Source organism: Suillus clintonianus, assembly GCF_016758775.1.
Source record: "Suillus clintonianus strain FC179 chromosome Unknown DEU56scaffold_44, whole genome shotgun sequence".
Lineage (NCBI taxonomy): Eukaryota > Fungi > Basidiomycota > Agaricomycetes > Boletales > Suillaceae > Suillus > Suillus clintonianus.
In genome coordinates, this window is record NW_024539268.1 from 272,728 (window position 1) to 282,621 (window position 9,894).

The window sequence follows — 9,894 nt, forward strand, 5'->3', positions numbered from 1 at the left end:
ACTCTCAATTGAAAGGAAGGTGCCGCAAAAGCTAATATTTGCTAGCGCTAAGCACTAATAACTTGACTAGGCCTGGTAGCTAAACTCTGATATCCGGCCCCGTGATGGCGCAGTTTGCAGCCATCAGGATTCAGGATGTTGACCATCGGCGCATCAGAAAGACATCAACATTATGAATCACAAAGTACTCGAATCGATATTTCGGAAAATGACATCTTTTACGTTGTGAACACTAGTCTGATGATCTCCCTTAAAGTGGGGTGTAATTACATGTTCTACGAAACCCTCGGGATCCAGAAGCGATTGAGTTCCAAACGATTACAGAAAGCCAAAAAAAACCAGTAATCTCATGTCATCCGAGTCTACGCGTTAGTCGTAGTACCGGGGTGCAAGAACGGGTCGGCACTGTAGTTAAAGACAGAGCATCCGCGCAGGACAGTCTGATTGCAGGAAAAGCACCAGTTAATAGTAGAATTGATAGTGGTCCACTAAATGAAGCCATGAGTAAGTTATCATATATGCTGTAAAGAGCAGCTCACATCAAGTTGGTGAATGAAGCTGTCAAGGGTGATGCTCGTGTTGCCAAACATTTTCAGTTGACGGAACTCGCTGTCTTGAGTGCCATTTTTGAACTTCATGCTGACCTCATGTTGACCTTGCGAGTTCTGCGACAACTCGAAAGCAACAACAGAAGCATAGTCAACTGCGAACTGGTATCAGTCTGTGACGCTGAACTTATACATTTTTGACACTAACCGATACCAGCAATGTCAGGGTCGGCTACAGTAGCGTTTGTGACATTGAACAGACTTATGAACGGCTTGTAATCGACCTCCTGGATAGAAATTTTAACTTGGTTAGAAGGCTGGGTCATGTTACCCAAGGCCCAGAAGATCTCCGGGAACAGAGTGCGAATGGCAACTGTCCAAGTTGTTAGTAAACCACATTTTCCTATTGAATATAAACAGACTTTGGCCGACGCCATTTTGCACTGTATCAGTGAAGACGTTGTTTTGGACCCAATTAGCATAATAGCGAGCTTGCTCGAGGAAGGTCGCAGGCAGGGTTTCATAATAGGTCTTGTTATGGGTGTACTGGACGTTCACATGATCGTATATCTGCGAGACGATATGGGCTCAGTCTGAAACGATTCAAATTAAGCCTTACATTCCACTGCATAATTATGTGAATCAAAGGTTACAAAACATAACGGAATAACATACTATATTCGTGAGGTTGTTATTGACGCTCCCCAAATACGGTTTAAGTGCAGTTAGAAAGGGCTCGGCGGCGACGGACATATTCGTGAATGCAGATGCAGTGTAAACTCGCGCCAGGTGGAATTGGAAATACTGTCGCCGGGGGTTAGAAGCAACCTGGGAAGAAATAATGATATTCATACCTCGCAATCCATCCAGCTTGTGAGAGACGGAGCTTGCCAAAACTCCAAAGATTGCACTATGGAGGACTGTCAGAGAACGAAAGAGCAGCGATGCCAGCTGGTTAACTTACCTGGAACATACTGGTATCCTCCAAGAGGAGGGAGGGCCGTTTGTCCATTTGCCAAAATCATCTCTGACTTATATGTGGGTGGGTATAGACCCTGAAGCAGAGCGTACGCGGAGTCCAGGATAACATTTCCTCCACCAGCATCCGCGCGGACTGCCAGTTGATCGATATTGACTACGTCAGTGCTGATGTTCTGAATGAAGGATGGCGAATGGGGATTGAGATATGTGTCACGAAGGAAGCACCCGAGTTCAAATTCTTGTTGCTAAAAACCGTGAGCAAGATTGGACGTTATGCCATGAGGTAAAACAGTCACCGATCCGAGGGGGGTTATGTATGCTTGGGTGGCATCACGAAATCGGGGAGGAGGTGCTTTTTATAGATGAACTTTGCAAAGTCGGACCAAAATTTTATGGCATTTTATGATAATATACCGTATGATAATATATTATACACACACCAGCAAAATGACATCAAGGGATACAATATCGCAAGCATGCTACAAGTCTGATAAAAATATGCAACACTGCACAATTATGTTTATTGTGTGACAAAGTAATACACAGGCAAGAGAAAAATGGCACCAAAGGACAAGAAATTATAAGTTACCCACCATTCTGATGGATTTTTGCAATACCTCATGCATATGATTATTTTACGACAAAGTAATATACAAGCAAGAGAACAATGGCGCAAAAGGACAAGAAATTGTCAGTAACCTGCAATTCCGATGGAGATATGCAATGTCTCGCAAAGTATGATTAGCCTACACAAATCAATACCCAACCAAGACAAAAATGGCACCAGCATCAGGAATTTGGGTGGAGCTTGTAGCTACTACAAGATACGTACACAATCCCTGCAATACGAATAATAATACGAATAATAGCATGGGAAAAGCGGTGTCCAAACACAGCACGAACACGATCGAATGAGGGCAGTAAAGAAGCTGTAGCGCCCACCAACCCAGTCCCAGAAGGTGAACATGTTTGCCTTGTCAATGCCAAACGCGGTGACAGCCTGTGTTCGTGCTGAGGGCGACGAAGTGCTTTGCAACGTGTGTTTTGTCCTTGGCTGTCGCCAAAAACCAATCGCGAGCGGATTCGGCATTGGTGATGGTCTCTTGGGTGGTAAAGGTTTTAGAGGCGATGATGAAGAGGGTGCGCTCGGGATCGCAGAGTCTGAGAGTCTCAGCGAGGTGGGTTCCGTCGGTACCCAGGTCTTGAATCGTTCTCAACGAGGGTGTCCCAGTGGGACCATATGATAGAGTCACCTTCCGCAGCCGAAAATAAGTCACCAGGAGCTGATCTCCCGAAAACGAAGATTCGCCGTCCTCATCCTCAGAACCGAAGATGCCAGGTTTCTCAAGTCATCTGCTGGGTCAATTTGGGCGCCTGTTCTCATTCTCCAGCTTGCCGGTAGTTGAGGAAACAATGGGTATCACAGGACCTGGTGGAGACATACTTGAGGCGCCATGATGAATCTACCAAAAGAAACGGGTTTCGATACTCGCGGCGGTGAAAGGGTAGAGGTAGGGACAGGAATAGACGGGCGAGAACCTGAAGCCTTGGAACGATCTCGAGCATCTGCGATTCGTCAAGCAGACGGAAAACGGGTCCTTCCATGATGATACCACCAGCCGTGTATATACCACACTGCGTGGCGATCGAACGCGCCGTCAGCACATTATCACCCGTGCACATCTTCACAGCGACACCAGCTTTGTGGCGATCAGAGACTGCTTCTCGAACACCATCCCTGAGCGGATCTTCGATTCCAACGATGCCGATCAATGTCAGGTCTTTAGCGATGACGTCGTATGACACCTACAACCAGGTCAGTATGACGAAATGCGACTGCAAGTATACCTACTTCGTCAATAGCAGAGACTTGAATCCCAGGTGGTGGCCAAGACGGAAAGTCTTTGTAGCACAAGCTGATAGTCCGCAGAGTCTGATTCGCGTAGAAAATGATAGTCCTCGTGATGTTCTCCTCAGAGAAGCCATTGATATGAACACTGCCAGCAGACACAGGATACAGCTATTGCAAAACTCAGAACAAATCACGGGGTAGTAGATGAGGAATCGTACTGTATAACAGCATGCAACTAAGTAATTGCGAGGAGGAAGATTATTCTTGGATGCTCCAGCGTGTCTGGTTATCGTGAGCATTCGCACGTTATCCAAAGCAAAGTATAGTGCACGCACCCCTCGAAAAGGCAAAATATTGCAACAGCCTTGTCTGGGCGGTCCTGGAAGAACTCTTTCCATCGTGGCTGAAAAGCTGATCCCATAGCTTCCAGCTCGTCGCCGTCAGGACGCCATTTGATTTTTGCATCGCTGCCACTGAAATGCTAATTAACACGCCACCAGCAATGACGGTTTCATACCAACTTTTGGGCAACGAGTGACTTGGCATCGATTTTCCATTTCGCCAGGTTTTCTACAATGTTTGGGCGATTAAATGGACTTGGAATATGGCGAGAACATGCTTACCCTGTATAGCACTCTCCTTTCCACGCCAGAGGGGGTCCATAGTAACAGCTTCGTCAGCAGCAAAGTGTGGAAGAAAGGCGCCATTGTGATCTCATAACTCTAAGTTAACATCATGAAACAAATGGTTGAACGCGAACCTCGATAATTTTCTCCAACGCCAGGCAAGTCCACCAATTGCTCGATACCGCACCGCTTCAGAACCGCATCGGCACCGATCCCAGATCTCTCGAGAATGGCCGGCGAACCGAAAGCGCCCGCAGAGATAACAACAAGCTTTGATGCCCTCACGATGCTCGATGACTTATCCGCATCTGGGCAAGATATCAGATCGCTGGTGAACTCGACACCTACGGCACGCTTATCTCTTTCATGAAAAGACATCAGCAGTTGGGCACGATTATTACCCGAATGTACAACACTCACTCGAAGATAACACGCTTAACGCGCTTGCCAACCCATATTTGTAAATTCTGGTTGTGAGCTTGGTTGTAGACATAGTGGTGCGGTCCACTCACCCATTGATCGCAGAAACGGTGCGGTAGTCTTAAGGACTCGTCAATAAGTGCTCGACGTCTTGCAATGCTTTGGGACGCACCAAGGTGTGGTTGGACGCGGTATTCCCGCGTCACTGCAGCTGCATTGATTGCGGCTAGCTCTCCGTCACTCATGCGAGGGTCTGCAGCCATGATGCACAGGTGAGGCTGGCGTGGCGTTGGCGGGCGCAGGAGATTGTGCTTTCGGACCTAGTTTATTGAACAAGGCTTTAGAGACGTCGCCGTTGGTTTGAAGTGATTTATGGCTGTCAGAGGGGTCGCTGTGACCATTGTCGGTGTGGTTGTAAGAAAAATGTTTTCCCAAAAAGGCAAAACATTCTCGTTTCTCCAGACCTACTATGTAAAATCCCACCACCGATAATCTCCTTCACCGTGACTGCTACAACACCTCCATGGAGCAGAACAATCAAGCCGGCGCTCAAGATCAAAACAATCAACTAAACGTTGAAGGACAAAACAATCAACTCAACTTTGAGCCTCCAACACAATCGGTAAGTTCTAAATGTGAAGAATTGCGTATTAAATTATAGCTTATCTGATCTTGATGTTAGGTAGGACTACTTGATCACCTGCTCATTCCTGGGCCGTTGGTCGTCAGCGACTCAGCGATTGTACGTATTGATTACGATTTAAGTGATTCCAACACTGACAATGTCCAGGCGACTTGGAACGCCGCCAGACAAACGGCCCAATTTCGCACTCAACACGGTGGTTCCGTGCTGCCGCACGAACCTATTCGTACCACCGCGGAAGACCGGTGTTGGTTGACGTTAATGGCGTTGCGGAGAGAGGGGGAACTCGAGGAGACCGTGAGGTACCTCGAAAACGCTTGGAGGGAGTTGGATGAGGTAAAGAGGCTGTTGGGGATAAGAAATCAGTAGAACCGTCCCCCGCTACTTTGAACAAAGCCGCAATGTTTTCCAACGGGCACCTTCACCTGTACGCACAACATTATATTAGCATTACACCAATAGCGCAAAAGTGAAACTCTCACGTAGTGAAGAACGCCGACCGGAGTGAAGAACGCCCGCAAGGTCTCTTCAGAAACCAAAGGCGACAACCCACCAACGAACACAGTTGTGCTATAGGGGTCGGTGGAAGTGAGCTGCTCGCCATTCGGTCCGATGAGGTTTCCAAGGATGGCACGCGCTTGAGCGTGGTGTTTCCACGACTCTTCGTAGATGATATACCGCCGTGCCACGGAATGATCTTGCGAGTCATGCGCCGAACCAGAGGGAACAATGCCTTTGGCGTGATTAGTGGAGCCAGCGTTGGCGTACTGGTGGGCGAGCGCAAGGACATTAGCGGAGAGACCAAGCATCCACGTCGAACGGGTTTTAACGATGTGATGTTGGAGGCGAAAAACATGGTGGAGTGATCTCCTAGGGCGACCAGCAATTTACAAAGTGAATGAGACATGCCGTCGACTGAACCGGCTGGGTATCGGATAACAGTGAGTATTCATATCGAGTGAGCATTTGCAACCAACAAGGCTCACCACGATCTCCATAGGCATCAAGCCACACGAGAAGCGGCTCCGTCAACGTGCCTGTACCCCGCACCTCCAGCCAACGAAGACCTCGTCATAATCTCCTGCAAGACATCAGAAGCCGTTGAGAAATTCGACTCGTCAAATCCAGAGTCTGGTGCGGGCGTCATTATCGTGATCAACAGTGGAATAATGGGTGTGATATCACTTGTGTGAGGCATTAAGTTGCAAATCGAGCAGAGTATAAAAGAACGTTACTTTGGCCCGTAATGTGTATATCCATGCTTGAAAGCACTTGAGTGCAGATTGCAGTTCAGGCAATATGAGAGTCGGTCGAGTGATAGACGTTATTACAGCTTGGACTACCATCGGAGAGGCGTCAAGAAGAGGACTGGTGCATTTGCATCCTGGTACGAGATTGGTGATGATGCAGAGTGATTCCAATCGTCGCACTCACTTACTGGGCCCTAGAAGGTCGGGCCGTTTCGACCTCTTCATCGACTATGGTAAGGAAGGCAAGGAGTTGTTCTGGAGGCATGCCAGAGGAAGAGAGAGAATTCACTGCCGACACTATCCAGTCTGGCCACCTTGAGGGAGAACCAGGGCCAAATTGGGAGTGCAAGTGATGTGATCTGCAAACGATCACTAGACGAACTTCAGTCTAGGACTTGAACTCACTGTGACAAACAGTTTGCGGCACACTACTTCGCCTTTTCCCGTCAATGTTGAGTGAGAGGTGAGCTTGAGCAGTAAGTCTCGTAGATGTTCGGCGTTTTCCTCAGGAAATGAATCCCTGCAGCAATAGCAGTTGATCGGTACCATTGAAAGGAGGAAAAGGTAGAGCATTTACCAGTCGCACATGATCTTAACCTGCGCAGTATGTGCGCCAAAGAATTGCACATTTGTGTCGGGATGTTCGAGGAAAGATACAATCAACGCCCATGCCTCAGGTCGTCTGAATCTCGACCAGCTCTTGTTGGATCCGTCGTTAATCCACCTGGGCCTGTGCGCTCGAATATTTGTTGTATTAACTGTGGAAGTGTCGTAAGAGATCTCCCCAATGAAGTGCAGACATGAAGTATGTACTTGCGCTGCTTATTGCACGTCAGGTGGAGACAAATCTGGGAGAATAAACTTGCCACCCCAACACTCTCACCCCAGCCAAGGCACCCACTGTTCTTGGGGCCACCCGTCAAGCGCGTGCTGAGACTATGCGCAAGCTCGTGGATGACGATGTCAGCTTCCATGTCACCATCGCGGTAAGGGTTTGCCGTGTTCCAGAGGTACATACGGCATCGACTGGTTCACGAAACATAAGTATCGATCAGGATAAGGAAAAACAACAACCCACCCATTCTGCGCATCGGGGGGCGTCATAAAATTGGCATTGTTAAACCCACTGCCGTCCTGTGCATTCGTAATCACAGCATCTGATTCCTCACCGCCACGTCCAAAGTAAAACTCAACGGTAGGTCAAGTCGTGGAACATGTTGCTCGTGTAGAAGAGCTGTGTCACGGTTGCATCGATGTGATCCTGTGTGTCCGCCATGTTCTCCTCTGTGTTGCCCTTTGGACTCGGGGATGACCACCTTGAGGACGATCTTCTTCCTCTCTTCATCAGAGGTTTGAAATTCACGAATGAGAATGACTGTGACTTCCTTGGTGTAGTAGGATGCGTACTCGGGGTCCATGAGGGGAATAATGAAACCGATAGCCTTCAAGAAGGCAGCAAGACCCTTGCCGCGATGCAGACGAATACCAAGCCAGAGAGGCTTCAGTACCTCATCGAAGGACTCGATACCGTAGGGCGTGGCTGCTTCAGCAAGGGCGGCAAGCCCGAGTGCAGTCATGGTCCGCACTTTCTGCTGCTCATCCTGCAGACCGTGCGCAATGCAGGCCACGAGATTACGAAGATGGGGTAAGACGGCGCAGCCCATCATGATAGTGATCTGTTGCACGATACGGATACGGGTATGACGCGCCTGCCACGACTCTTACTGCGACACACGGCCTTGAGGAACGGCAGGAGGGAGGGGATACCGAGCGCGGAACAACGACAGAGAATGCGCGAGCGGTGGTATTACGGACGTACTCGTCAGCATGGTCAATGTCAGGACGCATAGTGAAAATCATGTGTGCAAAACCGGCAGCTTTGGAAAGGTTGGATATGATCTCGCGACCCTCCACACGAGCGTAGTAATCCTCATCAACGAGGAGTGGCTCAATGACAACGAGAATTTTGTGAACGTACGGACGGACGAGGTCATCCGTCATTCAGCTGACAGACCCACTCGTGTCTCATGTATCTGGTGAATCGTACATGGCCCGCATCTGTTTCTCGGACAGTCTCGCAGTCTACGAGGGACTACAGTTCGTGATCTGTCAGCACAACTAACAGGACAAAGTCTGGGGTCACTCACGTCAAGTAGTGCGCCGTCCTGATTATCGCTAGCATGTACAACAGTGGCCTTCAGCGTGAGCGAAGGATTGACACCACGAACGGGTGGGAAGGACAGTTCTACTCGATGTGAGTAGATGTGCAGGAATGATAAGTAGGTTGCTCACCGAATTGTTCATCTCCATGATTGAGCAACTCATCCCACGATGTTTGAAGTTTTCCGATGATTTCACCATTGCCCAGCGTTCGATCAAGCTCAAAGAACACTCTAATCTCCATTGTTAATGCAGGTGACTGACGTGATGATCTGTAAACCGAAGTTCAGTATTGAATCGCGTCTGAAAACGCCATCATCTGGCGGCGCAGTTCTACCACCAAAAGTGAAAACGGAGACAGGAAGATCTCTGCAACCGTCCTCTAAGAACATAGAGATTCACATTCTGGGTGCCGACAATACCGTAGAAGAAAGTAAACAGGACGCCATGACGAAGAAGTTGAACTGGGACACAACGCACCAAGGCATGAAAGGGGCTCGCAAGCCTGAGCGGAGTACACGCCTGAGTCAGAGTGAAACTTCATCAAAGGGGCTTGGGTGGAGCGCGCACATGGAGTCGATGCGGATTGGTCCCGCGAGATCAAACACTTTGTCCTTACATAAGATGGTGAGGTAGAATGACAAAGGAATATACCAATAAGAATACGACCTACGAAGTTGCAAACACTGAGAGTTGAGACTTGTGCTGCTTGCCATCGCGAGGCTTCTAACTCGTCGTAGTTAGGATTCCCTTTGGCATATGATACTTGAGATATGGGTATACCCTGGAGGTTCATGAGGTAATTGAAGTGCGTGACACGAATTGCTCTCACCAATGATGGATACAATTGCAGCTTCTATAATGAAGGGCGCTCTTACATTGTACTTGCTTGAGAAATATACCGTGGTCCATATTGGAACGCTTGTGAGCACATTCGGGGGGACGGTCATCCTTATGGTGGGACCCACTTCAACATTGGATCCTTTGAGCTCGAAGGGACTTACAGTTGTGCCTGCCATGTCTGAAATCCAAGTCCTGCGATGATTGTAGGCTAGACTTGGCAGTCAGACACCATTCGCAATTTCCTTCGACGACGAACGTACCAGGAAAAGGCTGAGCGAGTACAGCACAAAAGAAAATCCATGGAAAAGGAATGCATATGCCCAGACTAAGTGGTCGCTGAAAGCATCTAGAACTGACGACCATTTGAAGGCTTGGTCAGTTCCTGCATCGGAGTCTGCTCGTAATCTATCTAGCAGGCGCGTGTTTCTGCTTCAGATAGCTGCAAAAGTTGAAATTTTTGGGGTGACGAAGACGGAAGGATAAAACGCACAAATTTGCCTCGTGAGACCAAGTCGGCGCAATGAAATATGCGATGAGGGAAACGACCACTGTGAGGATTCCCTCAAGAATG

The 9,894-nt window shown here is 48.5% G+C and overlaps 4 protein-coding genes across 4 annotated transcripts; all 4 read right to left on the reverse strand.

Moving 5' to 3' along the window:
* Positions 1-147: 147 nt before the first annotated feature.
* On the reverse strand, positions 148-2,619 carry DEU56DRAFT_973021 (phosphoglycerate mutase-like protein; the record flags this gene model as incomplete). The annotated part of the gene is made up of 10 exons (XM_041359506.1): positions 148-488; positions 540-703; positions 757-921; positions 971-1,118; positions 1,168-1,173; positions 1,224-1,352; positions 1,403-1,458; positions 1,513-1,774; positions 1,826-1,881; positions 2,472-2,619. 10 exons carry the CDS (start codon positions 2,617-2,619, stop codon positions 363-365), a joined length of 1,260 nt encoding a protein of 419 aa, XP_041207599.1. The 3' UTR covers positions 148-362.
* An 893-nt stretch (positions 2,620-3,512) lies between these two features.
* Positions 3,513-4,714, reverse strand: DEU56DRAFT_407378 (GMC oxidoreductase-domain-containing protein; the record flags this gene model as incomplete). Its single annotated transcript, XM_041346075.1, has 7 exons — positions 4,428-4,714; positions 4,142-4,368; positions 4,005-4,094; positions 3,903-3,951; positions 3,717-3,854; positions 3,600-3,663; positions 3,513-3,549 (listed from the first exon to the last, which is right to left on the reverse strand). Coding segments are annotated over exons 1-7 (868 nt in total), but the record flags the coding sequence as incomplete, so codon positions are not given.
* Positions 4,715-5,432: 718 nt separating this feature from the next.
* DEU56DRAFT_738253 (uncharacterized protein) lies at positions 5,433-5,879 on the reverse strand (the record flags this gene model as incomplete). The annotated part of the gene is made up of 2 exons (XM_041348646.1): positions 5,433-5,495; positions 5,553-5,879. 2 exons carry the CDS (start codon positions 5,877-5,879, stop codon positions 5,433-5,435), a joined length of 390 nt encoding a protein of 129 aa, XP_041207601.1.
* A 1,838-nt stretch (positions 5,880-7,717) lies between these two features.
* Positions 7,718-7,897, reverse strand: DEU56DRAFT_714438 (uncharacterized protein; the record flags this gene model as incomplete). The annotated part of the gene is made up of 1 exon (XM_041347560.1): positions 7,718-7,897. A coding segment is annotated over one exon (180 nt), but the record flags the coding sequence as incomplete, so codon positions are not given.
* Positions 7,898-9,894: the final 1,997 nt, after the last annotated feature.